This window comes from Gorilla gorilla, chromosome 16, assembly GCF_029281585.2.
Source record: "Gorilla gorilla gorilla isolate KB3781 chromosome 16, NHGRI_mGorGor1-v2.1_pri, whole genome shotgun sequence".
Classification (NCBI taxonomy): domain Eukaryota; kingdom Metazoa; phylum Chordata; class Mammalia; order Primates; family Hominidae; genus Gorilla; species Gorilla gorilla.
The window spans coordinates 53,022,730-53,038,569 of NC_073240.2; the positions used below are offsets into that span (position 1 = coordinate 53,022,730).

At 47.2% G+C, this 15,840-nt stretch overlaps 1 protein-coding gene across 7 annotated transcripts in view; it reads right to left on the reverse strand.

The window, feature by feature from the left end:
• The window catches only part of MYO5C (myosin VC), a 102,354-nt gene that overhangs the window by 62,996 nt on the left and 23,518 nt on the right, over positions 1-15,840 (reverse strand). For 6 of the 7 annotated variants that reach the window (XM_019010947.4, XM_055363030.2, XM_055363028.2 and 3 more), the window contains 4 exons: positions 14,933-15,040; positions 9,379-9,485; positions 6,073-6,338; positions 1,852-1,933 (listed from right to left, as the gene is read on the reverse strand). In XM_019010947.4, the coding sequence (XP_018866492.3) occupies positions 1,852-1,933; positions 6,073-6,338; positions 9,379-9,485; positions 14,933-15,040 (563 nt within the window). The remainder of the gene's footprint in view (positions 1-1,851; positions 1,934-6,072; positions 6,339-9,378; positions 9,486-14,932; positions 15,041-15,840) is intronic. The other variant, XM_063698552.1, reaches the window with a different exon arrangement.

Sequence of the window (15,840 nt, forward strand, 5' to 3'; positions counted from 1 at the left end):
GTCACTTTGAGGTTAAGGTGGACATGTTGGGGAGCAGCACGCCATTGCAGCCAGGGGACAGGGTAGCAGCCACAGAGAGTTTGACTTCAGGTGAGTTATACTGAATAAGAACTGGGAATAAACCTCAGCTGTAGTTATTAATGTTAAACTTCCAGGAAAGCCTTGCAAATGCTAAAAAAATAGAAATTTACAATGGAATGAAATTTAATGGTTATACATGAATTAATTCTGGGCCAAAAAAAAAAGAAACTTCTACTGAGTAGGATTCAATGTTAGGTCTTCTCACAATATTAGACAGTTATTATTGACTCTTTTTAAATTGATACATAATAGTTGTACATAGTTTTGTGGTACATGTGATATTCTGACACATACATACAATGTGTAATGATGACTCATTTTTAAAACAAGTAAACAGAGGCTCAGAGAGCCCAAGGTCCCAGAGGGAGGTGGTAGAGCTGAGATTCAAACCCAATTTAGTCTGAGCCAAAGCCCACGCTCTCCAAGACGTCATGCTATGTTTTCCTCAGGGGTTCTGAGGGAGCATAAGACTGGACACTAACAAAGGTATAACCTTTCCTTGGAGTAACTGTTAGGGTATTAAAGTGTGATTTCTATTATGAACTGGAATCACCATTCTTCCCATGAACATGTAGCCAAAGTTTAGGATGTAAGCTAAAAGGAAAATGTGAGTTAGTAAAGCATTTTAGCTTTCATGGCTTTTCAGAAACAGAGCCAAATATAAATGTTAAGGAGGCAATTATAAAAAAAAATATGAGAGCAGTTTCATGGTAGGGCCAATGTAGAAAGATGTCCAATCAACTTTTAATTTCATCGACTTCTGTTAGGAGCAGAAAGGCGTCAGTACTGTTGGGAATTCAAAAGTGAATTCAATAAAGTTCTTGCATCTAGGGAACTGATTTAAGAGGTTGAAATTGTATTCAATACACATAGCAATAATAAATGCCCAAACAGCCACAAGTAGCATTTAGTCAACATTTTTTAAATTGTCTTATTCATCTTTCTATCTCAGCACTTAACTTGGTACCTGGTATACACAGTATACACTCAAAAACGTCTTTTGAATAAACAAATCTTCCCAGTGGAAAAAAAAAATTGGAATCCATCTCCTGTCTGTTTCCATGGGAGGATACATTTGATCTTATTGTTAGTTAGGAAGGTACCATATATGTCTTGTTCTAAATTAAGGTTGGAGAAACTCATTCTCATAATCCACTGGCCATCTGCTGTTTAGTGCTGCATGTGCCGAGATAAGCACTGGGCTGAGAGAGACAAAGAATGCCAGTCCTGGCCTCTCCAGGTGACCAAGTCTATTTGGAAACTTGCATGCAAATGATGATAATTCCATGTGACAGGCCTGCGATAAGGAAGCACATAGGAAGAGGCCAGGAGGTATTGCAGGAGGCTCTCAGGGAAGCTGGATCTCAAAACACAAGCTGGAGCTGGCCACGTGAAGATAAAGCAATGGGGAAATAACAGGAGCACGTGGGTTAAGGCAGAGAAAGCAGCACGTGCAAAGACAGAGAGGCTCGAAAGAAAGTGGAGGCCTCAGGCAACCAACTAGTTTTGCCTGGCTGCACAGAGGGTCTGTATCCAAGAAGGGCAGTGAGGCTCACACATTGGCAGGTGATTCAAAAAAGATGAAATAGATGAGAGGGTGTGATTTCAAGATTTGGCCACAAGGTGGTGCAGTGACCCAGCGTGAGGCTCCTTGCATAAAAATTTGCAACCTCAAGAAGGAAGAATGCCTCTTTCCACGAACACACACACACACACACACACACACACACACGGCTGAGAACTAGTCAAGAAGGCAGAAAGGTCACCTACCATGTTAAACTGCTGTTGCAGTTTTTCATTAGCGTAATTGATGCAAAATTGTTCAAAGCTGTTCACATCAAAGGTTTCAAAACTGAAATGCAATTTAAACAAGTTAAAATATAACCTGAAGCAAGACATATGCATTTGTTTATAGATATTTTTTGACACTTAAAAGCTTAAACGTTTGCTATGTCTTCTACAAGTTTTAAATACCCCTCAAAGCTTCTGGTTTTAATGATATCCTAGTAGTCAGTTTATAAATAACCCTTTTCCTGGTTGTCCCCTGGAAGAAATCTGGTAGGTATAAAACACCTACCTCAAGCCAGGCATTAAAATAAGCATGTCACCATATGGTGTAGTCCGCACAACAACAGTGATATTGGCAATTATTATTCTGACTTTATAGGTCAGAAAATAAGCCCGAGAGGTTAAGAAACTTGCCAAAGGTAACACAGTTTGTGTCAGAACTTAGCTGCGAAGCTGCCTGACTGTGATGCCTGTGCCTCCAATGAGAAGGCAATGTGGTTTCCTGTTCTCTCCTTGTCTGTTGAGGGGAGGAGCAGCACAATTGCAGCACGATTTTGCCTCCCTAAGGGGTGCTTTCATAGTTCCTAGAGGAAAAGGGCAAAGTCATTTCATATCCTACAGCCCAGCACACCCCATCAGGGACGAGACAGACATGGCTGGCTTCCATATTCAGACTTTCATCAGCTGCCTCTGCAGTTGCCTTGGAGTTGCAAGCTCAAGAACTGAGAGGAGCCCTTGGGGAGGCAGCTGCTACTCAGCTCCTTCCGGATGTAGCCATGGATGAATGCGGCCCAGGATGTTAGATTAATTGATTCTTAAGAAAAGTCAGAAAACTGGGACTTTTAAGTGAATAATCCCACTCTGCAAAACATGGCGTGGGCCGAACAAAACAGAGGCACCAAATTTACCACTTGGCCAGATGAGCTCCTGCTGGAAGGCAGCTTGCTGAGCACTTTTAAGGTGTCAGCATTTATGCACGTCACCTCCTATAACCCTAACACAGCCCTATGTGAAGGGCTCCTGTGACTCCACTGTCACACACGAGGGTCAGAGGAGTGACCATGGTGAGGACCAACAGCCAGCAAGTGGTGCCAGAAATGCAATTCGACCCCCGTGCTTGGTGCCTCCAAAGCTTTGTTCTTAATCGCTCTAATCCTGAGAGGTTCCTGCCAGCTCCTACCACAGGTCCCCTGGGAGTCTCACTTGACTGAGCTGGTTTGGCTCAATCTGGAATTCCTGGGCAGGGTAAGAACCTGGACTGTCCTCTAGACAGCTCCAGGGTGACTCATAGCAGCTCTGACAGCCCCATTCCACACGCAGCCTTGGTGGCTCAGAGATTCGGAGGCTGGTCTGCTCATGGAAGTAAGGCCAGGGCTGGGCCTGGGGGAAGATTCAAAAGGGTCTCACTGAGCTCTGCAGCTCACAGCTGGGGCCAAGGGCAGGGCTTTCTAGAACCTGGCAAAATGTCAAACATCAATGCATTATTTTGGGGCACAAAAATCTGAAGTTTAGGACCCATGGAAAGACCTAGATCTGTGACTTAAAATGCTAGAGGCACAGTGGCTATGAAAACACTTCACACTGGAACCATGCTTATGGTTTTCAAGGTACCTGCATAATTTCTTCCATCATATGTTCAAAATCACCCTACAAGAGAGGCCCCATCTTGTAGATGCAGAAACTAAGGCTTGGAGAGGTTCTGTGACTTTCTTGAGGTCACGTAACTGGTATGCTACGGAGCTCATTCCCAGGGGTCTGACCCCCAGACCCAGGTTTTTCCAACTCTGGGTCCAAAGAACATAAATACACGACAGGCTGGGAAGTCACCAGCCTTCATTCACTCTCAGCTTAGACCTTGAAGCTCACAGCTTAAGCTTTACTTGCTTTCAAAGATGCTAAGTCTTCCTTTGAGGCTTCCTTATTTCCAAGTCAAAAAGAGCTTTCTCAAAAGTTGCAGGTATGCCTAGGCGAGGGTTAGCCTAGAAGCGAGGCTGCTGGAGGGGGCGGGAAAGGCTTGGCCCCAGGCTGCAGCCCTGCTGCCTAGAGGAAAGCTGATTTTTTTGGAGGCGTATCATGAACTCAAGGGTGGCAGCAAACAGGCTATTGTTAGAATTTTTGAGAGGAATCTTAAAATAATTTACTCTAACAAGTCTTTGTGAATTTATAAATACTCTTGTCTCAGGCTTTTCCATATAGCTGAAAAATTCAAATTCCTTATTACAGTGGTTCTGGATCCTGCCTGGGGGCCACCGTCCAGCTCACTACTCCTTGCACATGGCTGCCCTTGCTCTGTCCCCACCCCCTGCTAACCTCCAGCACACCTTCCTCCCTTCCCAGGACTCATCCTAACCTCTACTGCCAGCCTGCTGCCCTCACCAGTCTCAGTCCCACGGTGGCAGGAGCTGTACATCTATGCTGTTCAACCACTGCCTCCAACACAGTGCCTGGGACATAAACATCTGTTAGATAAAAATATGAAATAATGGCCGGGTGCAGTGGCTCACGCCTGTAATCCCAGCACTTTGGGAGGCCGAGGTGGACAGATCACAAGGTCAGGAGATCGAGACCATCCTGGCTAATACGGTGAAACCCAGTCTCTACTAAAAATAAAAAAAATCAGCCAGGCGTAGTGGCAGGTGCCTGTAGTCCCAGCTACCCAGGAGGCTGAGACAGGAGAATCGCTTGAACCTGGGAGGCAGAGGTTGCAGTGAGCCGAGATGGTGCCACTGCACTCCAGCCTGGGCAACAGAGCAAGACTCCGTCTCAAAAAAAAGAAAGAAAGAAAGAAATAATATACTGTTAAAATAAAGGACTGTCATTTAAAAATACATTTTAAAAACACCCAAAAGAACAGGGAATAACAGAATAATTACGTATTTCCACCACAATGAAACAGGACTATTTTTAATGAGGACTATCCATTTTTAAAAGTTCACTTAAGTTTTTAACTGGCTGCTCAAACACTTTCTGGGAAGAAGACAAGGTAAATAATTGACTAGGCTATCCCAGTAATGTATTAAGCATTTTATAACTGTTGACATGTACTATTAATTGGGAGCCATATGTATTAACTTAGGATCTAAATTAAACAAAGCAGCTCCCTTGAGGCACTGTCTCCCATTTGACAGCTATGGGAAAAGCTGCCTCTCCACCTGGGTGCAAGTCCAACAGCGTGGTGTGGCCCTGTCCCCCTCCTCCCCAGGAGGCAGCAGCAGGGCCGTGAAGGCCAGGGCTCGGCTCTCCCCTTTGCATGGGGAATGGGGTTGAGCTGCTTTTTGCCATGGTGTGGGGAAGATCCCCCAATCCAGGTGGAACACTCCAGGATGCCTTTCATGGGTCAATCTTCCCCTTCTCCTGTTAAGAAACCAGGGTGGGTCCCAGGAGAGGGGCAAGGGCTGGGCACTGGGGCCAGCTGCTAGAAAAGCCTGAGGGATAACAATCTCCGCAGAGCCCTCCATGCCAGCTTCCACTCTGGTTACTCCATAGCAGTTTCAGCATGAGCTGAGCCCGGGGTTTAGAAAAGGAGGACCAGGCAGAGAGAATGAAAAAGAACCCAACTCCAGGGTGGGATGAAGGGTAAGACCTCCTGGAGGAGGGCTGGGGAAAATCCAAGACCTTCTCACCCAAGAACGGAAAAGGATTGGGGTAGGGGGGTGGTTGATCAGAGACCTGGGTTCAGTCCACCTCTGGCCGCTGGGCTTGGGCAAGGTGCAAGCCTAGGTGACTTGTCATCCCCAGTGATTCGAATGGGAAGGGACCTCGGGGCTCCACACCTCAGGGGCCTTTGGTGGGAAAAGCAGAAGCACGAGCCTCACAACTGTGCTCGGTTCTCCCACCAGCGGAGCAATTGTGACCAAGTTATTGAGTCTTTCTAAGCCTTGGTTGTTGCAGCTCTAAAACGGGGATAGTTATAAGGTTGTTTAAGAATTAAGTGAGAAAGCCCATGGAAGCCAAGCAGCCTCAGAGCTGGCACACATTAAGCTCTTGACATTGGTCATTCCTAATTCAGCATCTCTTTAATGCACTTTGAATAAATGGCACCATAGCCCAGGAGAGTGTACTTAGCATCTATAGGGGCAAAAGCAGAGAATGTTATCTTTCTAATCATGTGAAATACAAAAGAACCAGAACAAAATGATCTAAAAACCATGGGGCTCTCAACATTTAAAGGAGGAAAGACAGGCTCACTGAAGAGAATCTTACCCATAAATGTCCAAAACACCAATAAAAGTGTGCTGCTTGCCTGAAAACTGCAACGCTTGGTTAATTCTCTCCACAATGAAGTCGAACAGGTGAGCATAGATCTTTTTCGCCAGTGCATCCCTGGCGTTGACAGCCTGAGGCCTGGTCATGGGTTTTACCACCGTCTCAGAGCTTGTGACGATTTTGCGATTGCATAGCCACTGAGCAACTCTGCCACTCTCCAGGCCCAGGAGCTCACAGAACACCTTCAGGTGACTGTCATCCTCCTTCAAAAACAAGCACAAGCCCCGTCAGGTGGCCCAGCCATGCAAAGACACACAATCCCACCCGGCCAAGGCCCCCGTGCCCACACTCAGGCCTATGCAAGAGCTGAGTAGTAGCTGGCACAAGGATGCCCAGCCTCAGGAGGTGGAGATAGACCTGGGAGTAGACCAAGGGGGCTACAGCAGCACGGGTCCTGCACCTGGCCCTTGGCAGACCACCCCTGCAGCAATGCCAGGGAGTCCAGGGCTGCGTCCCATGTTGATTTTTCATTTTAACCAAAGAATGTCAGCAGTGACTAAGGCCATAGAGGCCACCCTCTCTAGACCCTGCCCTATTCCTGTGGATGTGGATGCAGCCCTCTCTCTTCCCTTTGAACCATCCTGGGCCACTTGTCAGAGTGTGCATTCACCCTGCCCCACCTCGTGTGGCCAGGGGTTTGCCTGGATGGTTGGTCCAGGAGGTACCCAGGTGTTGCTGCCAGGCAGAAGCTGGTGGGAGTCCCATGGCTGAGCTAGTGCCTCAGCTGACACGACGGCTGGGGTGGGACTTTTCCTGAATACACAAAGTGAAATCTTGCTTCTCCCACAAGCCCGGGCATGAGAGCTGCCCCGCTGGTCAGCAGATGAAAAAAGGTAAGAGGTGCTCCCATTTCCCTTCAGCCGGTGTGGACAAAGGGCTCCTGTCCTCAGGCAAGGATGTGACTCCCAGCTCCTCTCTCAGGCAGGAGAACTCCCAAGGCAGGCTCCCCTGCGGGCACCATTCCAGCCCACCAGGAAATCTACATGATTGCACTAAAAAGCCTCAGGACACAGTGGAGGAAGCCATGGAAACAGTCCTGCCCCTCCCTGCGCTCTACCCACACCCTCTGCTGACCAATATCACAGTAACACAGAGCTGGCTTTGACGTGCCTGACCTCGTAAGGGAAGGGACTGGTGGTGGCATTTGGTTTCCTTCCTTCTAAGAAAGAATGAAACCTTCTGAGTCAAAAATAATTCAGCTGCAGGTGCTGCTATGGGAAAAAAATGCAAAGGGGCAGCAGCTTTTCAAAAAGTCAGATGGCTTCGTCCAAATTTAACGTGTCCAACATTTCAAGTTCCTGATACAAATGGGTGGAGATGGATCCCAAATCTAGGACCAATAATTATAGGACTGGGAATTTTCTACAAATATTCTTAGAAGACTTTCCAAAGGATTTTCAGTCAATCAATTTTAATTCCTCCTCCAAAATGCTATCTTAATAAGAAGCTTCACAGGAGAGGGCTCAGTGTGATGGCATTTGTTGGGGAGAAATCACATTTTTAATCTACGGGGGTTTGGGGAAAAAAGGGCAGAAGCCCAGCTTCTCTGAGGTAACTGAGCAAGGCAACAGAGGGGGATCTGCCACTTCAGACACACCACACTCTCTCCCAGGCCTCTCGTCACCTCTCTCCCTGCTTTCCCACTTGGGGAATTGACTCATTCTGGGAGGTCTGGACACTGCAGGCAGGATGAGATGGACGCTGAGGTGAAAGCTGGAGGAGAGGAAGGAGAATTACTTCCTGGTCATGACAAAAGGCCTAAAACGCTAAGCCCAGGAGCTCATGCTCCACTCAGCTCTGCTCTCTCCCCAAACCGTTGGTAGCAGACAGCCAAGAACTCACCGGTTACACAAAATGATCAACTATTCCCAACAGTTATTTGACGGACATGAAAACAGACATTGTTACAGACGAATATTTGTGTCCCTCCAAAACTCATATGTTGAAGTCCTAACCCCCAACACGACCATATTTGGAGATGGGGCCTTTGGGAGGTAATCAGGGTTGGCTAAAGTTGAGAAGGTGAGGCCTGCCATGATGGGATTAGTGTTCTCGTAAGAGGCGTCACAGTGTCTGCTCTCTCTCCACCATGAGGACACAATGAGAAGGTGGCTGTCTAGGAGCCAGGCAGAAAGTCCTCACCAGAACCGACCACTTCCAGCCTCTAGAACGGTGAGGAAACAAATGTCTATTGTTTAAGCCACTCAGCCTGTGGCATTTTGATATGGCAGTCTGAGTTGACTAGGACAGACATGTTATTGTTAATGCAAAGCTTTACAGGTGTGCAGATTCTGTGTTTCATAGAAACATTTTTTACTTGTGTTTGTTTTCTTCTTTACATGGACATTGATGAGACTAATTAAACACATACCCCTCCCCCAAGAATCACTACTCATAGTATGTGTCATAGAAGAAACACACATCAAATTAACTTGTGTCCATTAAAAAAAGAAATCTTTCACAAAACTTACAATACATTCCCAGGAAGCCAGCACCACTGATGTCTGATTCAAGCAGGTGTAAGGAGGTAGTGGGTGTCCTTCTGCTGAAAACTACCCAGTGCCCTTAAGGTCCTACGTGGTCTGCAATCCCCCTCCCCGCTCTGGTCTCATCCACACCCTCCCTGTCACTCACCCTCTGGATACATGGACCTTCGTGCTGTTTTTCAAATGACGTCTCCTGCCTGCGGGTTTCTGCACTTGCTGTTCTTCCCCCATCCACAGGCACAACCTGCTTCTTCATCCCCTGCAGGCCGCCGCCCACCACCTTCTCAGAAAGTCTTTCTCTGACCACCCCACATGAAAGACACAGCGCCTCTGCATGCCCCCTCTGCTTTACTTTCCTCTGTGCCAGCCGTCAGCTGCCGGAGCCCATATTTGCTCGTTGTGTCTCCTCCCCACCCCTGATCATAAGCTCTCTGAAGGGCTTCTTGCTTTGTTTTGTTCACTGCTGTTTCCCCAGATGCTATGACAGTCCGTGGCACTTAGTAGGTGCTTCATATATACTTTTTGAATAAAAGAAAAGCACACAGGAGATCCATTTCCCCTCCTCTACTGCTGCAAGGTGAGGAGGCTTTACTCTTTGAAGGCAAGCCCTGGAAACCCTTGCCGCCTGCCTCCTGTTAAACCAGTCTACCCAGGAGGCCGACTATATCTGGTGCTAAAAAGCAAAGGCAGGTCAGCTGCGAGCCAGTTCCACTATGACCCTTAGACAAAGGAAAAGTAAAACAAACGAGCATCTCACACTAACTGAGGACCTCTCGTTGCCCACCGCGGTGATCTGCACGTTGCCCAGATGTAGGATGGCTGCCAGGATTTTAAAAACGTCCATCTGAAAATCCTCCTTGAAACCTAAAAACAAACATTTTCCCAGATTAGAATACTGCATCTCTTCTCTAACTAGTAAGATGGGCACCTGGATTCATTCAAGATATGCAGGTAGCATCAGTGCCAAGCTCTGGGACAGGAACATGAAGTGGACCCCAGGGGCATCTGGGGCACTGTTCCTTCTAGTCGACCTCTGTAGACACATACCATATGTGTCTATACACAGGTTTCCCCTTTGCCATGGCTGCTAGGAAGTTCAACACAAAAATTAATATCCCAGTAATCATTTCACATTAGGTTCCTCGGAGAGTCATCTTGCCTTGATTCTGTGCTTGATTTTGAATGTTTTTCATTTTTCTTTTTGCTCACAAGCTCTCTGAATCCCTGAATTATTTTTTAGGTGGGATTGCTGGAGGGATTCCGTTTGCCCCTCCAGATTCTCTGCTCTCTGCCCCAGGGGACTTGGTATAAACCAAGGCGATGGCCTTTCATGCCCTCTGGCCTTTGGTTGGGTTTGATTCACGGGGAGCCCTGGCAGGAGAGCAGAGAGAGGAGCGGAGAAGGTTCCGAGTGTGTCCTCCCCAGCCCCCTTCCCTGCGAAGCTGCCTCCAACTGGCTGCATGGCCTGACTGACAGAAGGTCACCGCTCCTCTGGGGCTGACTTTACCCAACTCTCCTTCTAGGCTCCAGAAACACTTGGATGCCCACATGGGAAAGAGCAGTGAACAGTTCTGCTGCTGCCCCCCAGGTGCCCACTGCCCCTTGTATTAATAGCTCCCCTAGACTCCACTCACCCTCTGTAGTTGTAAATAATAAATAACCCCTCCCTCTTGTATTCTGTTGTGAGCCTGCCCCATGTTTCCCATTGGGACTTTGATTGCAGTAAGTAGAATACAAATTATGACTACATACCATATTCAGTCACCATGAGGGGATTAGCACATTTCCTGGAGCCAAAAAGAAAGAAAACCAGCTGCTAGAAAGGACTGTGTTCAAACCCTGTAAATCACAGGGTAGACCCGCACGCTGTGAGCCCGGTTTTGCCAGGTCGGGATCCCCCCAGTGTGTGTTAATGACACTGTGGTGACTTAAGCAGCTGAGAGATGCGCTCGGGCTGGCAGGCAGGCTCATTCACACCAGGCAGGCTGCCTGGTCCACCCTGGAATGGACACTGGAATGGAAGCCAATGACCCCTCACTTGAGGATACCTGGAGTTTTCATTAGCAGGTAGGTCATGTTCTTTAACAATTTCAAAACCTAAATTTTTTTTTTTTTTTTTTGAGACAAGGTCTCACTCTGTTGTCCAGGCTGGAGAGCAGTGGCGTGATCATGGCTCACTGCAGCCTCGACCTCCTAGGCTCAAGAAATCCTCCCGCCTCCGCCTCCTGAGTAGCTAGGACTATAAATGTGCGCCACCATGCCCAGCTAATTTTTTGTAGAGAGGGGGTTTTGCCATGTTGCCCAGGCTGGTCTTGAATGCCTGGGCTCAAGTGGTCCACCCTCTTTGGCCTCCCAAAGTGCTGTGATTATAGGCATGAGCCACTGCACCTGGCCCAGAGTCTCCTCTACTACAAAGATTAAATAAAATCAGTCTCAAAAGATTTCAGTCCAAGAACACAGGGAAGACTCCAGCTCCAGCCGAGTCCAGGCACTTGCTGCCTTTCCATTCGGAGGTAACTCCTCCATCCAAAGGACAGATGTGTCCAACAGAAATATACTCCTAGAAATATACTCCACCACAATAATGACAGGTAAGTGATCATGAGCAGCAACTAAAAACGCCAAGTGCAGGAGCCTCCATTCTGGCACTCCTCCCTACTTTCTGTGATCCATAACTAAATCCCTTAAACTACCCCAGGCCTTCCAGAAACACAAAAGGGAGACGACAACTCCAAAGCAATAATACGAAAGAAAGAACTCAAGACCTGCATTAAGTAATCATCCTTAGTGAGGCTGTCACACAAAAGCAATGCCAGCCTGAATCAGATTTCCAGGGGGAGCTCACTGGTCAAGTTCCTAGAGCCTGAGGTCCCAGGGACAGCCTGATTCCAAGGTGTTCGTCCCATCAGAGGGCAAGGATCATAGCAACACTCAAATGGCAGGGATCAGTGGATGAATCACACGAGAAAGACACAGCAGAAGAGCAGAAGAAAGGGACTTTTTAATCAAAATGCATCCCCTCGTGCTTCTCCAGGTGTAATCTCGCTGCTAGCTGAGGGATCTCAGCAGCAGAAAAGGAGGGGAAGGCGAAGGGAACACTGCCTCAGGCACTGTCCTTGGTATTTTCCACGCATCAGCTCCTCTCATGCTCACTACAACCACCCGAAGGAATCCTAGTATTGTTCCCATCTCACAGAGGAGGAAACTAAGGCATAGGAAGGTTAGGGAACTCACCCGAGGTCACACTGGGTAAGGTATATCTAAGCAGTTTAACACCAGTGCCCACCGCAATATGAGAAAAGACCCACAGCGTTCATGAGGCCATCTAGCTTCGCCCTAGCGTGTCTAAACAGAGAAGTCCCTGATGACCTTGTGCAAGGTGAAGGAAAAGTTTGAGCTGAGGTACCCTCTCTTGAACGGAGAGTTACAGGGAAGAGGTGCAGTGGCCCCAGTCTCTTACCACCTGCCCACTTCACACAGCACAGCAGGCAGCCATCACCATTAACGCCTTGAGAGGACACGGTACTCTACCTCACCACAAAACTCCAGAGGGCTTTGTCTAAAACGTCTAAGTCTGTGCACAGGCTAAGTGTCCAGGGCCAACCCGGCACATGCAGGGCCCTAAGAGTGAGTGCCTCTCTCGTCTCGTCCCAGTCTTGGCCCTGGGACTGAGGAACGTGATGCGGAAATCTGTAAACATAACCTAAGTTGTATGAAACATGGGGGCAAATGGCTGCAAATTGCTGATCTCCAACAATCAGAAAAGGTTTCATGGAAGAAGAGATGGTTTTACTCAAAGTATGGTGAGGGTTTGGACAATTGGGAATGTAGAGAGCTAGAAGGCAGGGAGTAGCAGCTACCATGCACCTGCTATATGCTTGGCCTGGTGCTGGGGACTTTTACATATACTTCCTCACGAGTTGTCATGAAAGGTAAGGTGCGTTGCCACTCACAGATCAAGACACTAAGTCTTGGCTGGACATGGTGGCTTATGCCTGTAATCCCAGCACTTTGGGAGACAGAGGCGGGTGGATCACCTGAGGTGAGGAGTTCAAGACTGGCCTGGGCAACATGGTGAAACCCCATCTCTACCAAAAATACAAAAATTAGCTGGGGGCGGTGGCATGTGCCTGTAATTCCAGCTGCTCGGGAGGCTGAGGCAGGAGAATTGCTTGAGTCCCAGAGGCAGAGGTTGCAGTGAGCCGAGACTGCACCATTGTACCCCAGCCTGGATGACAGAGCGAGACTCCATCTCAAAAAAAGACACCAAGTCTCAGAGTGGGTAACCTTAGACTCATACCAATTAGGATTTGAATTCACATTCATTTGATCCCAAAGCCTACTCTATTTGCCCTACATTATCTTGCTGTGAGGAGGAGGACATGATAGAGGTGGGAGAGAGTAGAAGGATCAGGGAGATGAGGGTGGGCAGGGCAGGGCATATCCTTCAGCCCAGCCAGAGCTTGGCCACCTGTCCCCTCCGCATGCACCGAGCCCCCTCTCCATGGAGTACATTATACAAAGATTGAAATGACGACCATAATTATTTTCAGCAAATGTAAGTCAGTGCCAAAAGTGTTTATCTTATTATTATAAAATGTTTAAACTGCCTTTCTCCTTGAAGCAGGTTTGAGGGAACAGTCTGATGGTGATTTTGCTTAGAAAACCATCTTGTTTTCATTCTCCATTATCCAGCTGTGATCGTCTTGCCTATTCCTTGGACATGTTTAACCTGAAACTCTTAGCTTTTTACATTCAGATACAGTCAACCAGGCCACAAGAATGAAAGCACTTAGTATGAATCGGCAGCAGATTTCAGCAAGAGAGATTTCAGCAAGACGTAGAAATGGCTGGCCGGAAGCGGTGGCTCATGCCTGTAATCCCAGCATTTTGGGAAGCCAAGGCGGGCGGATCACGAGGTCAGGAGATTGAGACCATCTTGGCCAACACGGTGAAACCCTGTATCTACTAAAATACAAAAAATTAGCCAGGTGTGATGGCACTTGCCTCTAATCCCAGCTACTTGGGAAGCTGAGGCAGGGGAACCGCTTGAATCGGGGAGGCAGAGGTTGCGCCACTGCACTCCAGGCCAGCCTGGCGACAGTGCAAGATTCTGTCTCAAAAAAAAGAAAAGAAAAAAAAAAAGAAAGAAATGGCCGACGGCCTCACCCTGATCAGAAGCTTTGACTGGCAGCTTCATGTGGATGTCTAGACTCATACAGAATGAGAGAGTGAATGCCTGTTTTTATAAATACCATCTGGTAGACAGCCTTTCTGAACATGAGCTCTGTGTGGGAAAAGTAAGGCGAGAAGGATTGGGAACAACTGGCTGTGCTGTGACAGTCGTGCCTGCTCCACCTGTGCCGGCATCTGAGCAACAGAAGATGGGGTTTTCTGTACCAAATGAGATGCTTGAAGACCCTGGAGTGCAAAAGCCAGTTCCACTCTGAATCAGCTGCCTAACCTTGGGTAAATCACTTCCCATCTCTGTGTCTTAGTTTCCCTCTTGTAAAATGGGAGAAACAGCAGCACTGACTTCCTAGGGTGGTTGTAGGGATTGAATGAGTTCACACACAGTTATAAAGTGCTTAGGATGGTGCCCAGCACATTGTAAGCTCCAGATGAGTCCTCACTATTTTACTGTCATCATCAGGAGACCTACGAAGGCCACAGAGGGCCAACGTTCCACTTCTGAACCGAACTGGACCTTGGCTTTACCAGTCATCCTTGTATTCAGCCTAGAAGAGCTTACGGCAGTCACAGGGCTTGCAGCCCATGCCTCTAACGGCCGAGCCAGGAAGGCTGAGGAAAAAAACGAGTTAATTTCTAGCTCTTTTAAGGGAAAAGCACAGTCTTGACCACTTAGTCTCCAAATATGTTCTGATGGTTTGTCCTAAAATTAGAATTGATTAGGAGCCTTCAGAACACACATTTGCTGGGAATCCCCACCTTTTAAATTTTTTTTTTTTTTTGAGAGAGAGTCTTGATCTTTTGCCAGGCTGGAGTACAGTGGTGCAATCTCGGCTCGATGCAACCCTCTGCCTCCTGAGTTCAAGGGATTCCTCTGCCTCAGCCTCCTGAGTAGCTGGGACTACAGGCACCCACCACCACGCCTGGCTAATTTTTCGTATTTTTAGTAGAGACAGGTTTCACCATGTTGGCCAGAATGGTCTCAATCTCCTGACCTTGTGATCTGCCCACCTCGGCCTCCCAAAGTGTTGGGATTACAGGTGTGAGCCACCACGCCTGGCCTTAATTTTTTTTTTTTAAGAGAAAATGGCTACATACTTGGATGGGATATTTTCCCTTACCCAGAAGCGTGAAGGTCTTTTGAGTCTCTACCATTTCAGCTCGATCATTCACACCCTCAATGACAGTATTGCCCCCCATTCTTGTATAATTAAATTCTTCGGCACTCCCTGAAATCAAAAAGTAAGATTTGTTATGTCTGTAACACAGAAATTTGGACATACACATTTATCAGAAGAAGGGAAGTTCATACTTAACAAGCTGTGTCATGCACCTTACACAGTTTATTCCATTTATTCCTTAGAACTCTGCATTACAGCCAGGTGTGGAGGCTCATGCCTGTAATCCCAGTACTTTGGGAGCCTGAGGCAGGGGGCTTGCTTGAACCCAGGAGTTCAAGCTAGCCTGGGCAAAAGGGCAAAACCAAATCCCTACAAAAAATTAGCTGGACATGGTGGCACATGCCTATGGTCCCAGCTATTCAGGAGGCTGACGTGGGAGGATCACTTGAGCCCAGGGGTTCGAGGCTGCAGTAAGCTGTGCTGGCGCTACTGCACCCCAGCCTCAGTGACCCTGTCTCAAAAAAACAAAAACAAAACAACAAAAAAAAATTCTACATAACAGACACAGAAGCTGAGACTCAGGAAAGTGAAGTGACTTTCTCAAGTTCCAATAGCTGATGGCACACAAGAATTTAAATGCAGGCCTAACTCTAAAGCTCATGGTTTTTGTTCCTGCACCTAACATTTTTATATAGCTTTACTGAGGTTTACTGAATGTACAATAAACTGCATATGTTTAACACGTACGATTTGATGAATTTTTGACATGCATATACTCTTATAAAACCATTAGCACAATCCGGATAATGACTCTCTCTATATATATATATATGTATATATATATATATACACACATTTATATATGTACATATATATGTGTGTGTGTGTGTATATATATACACACACAT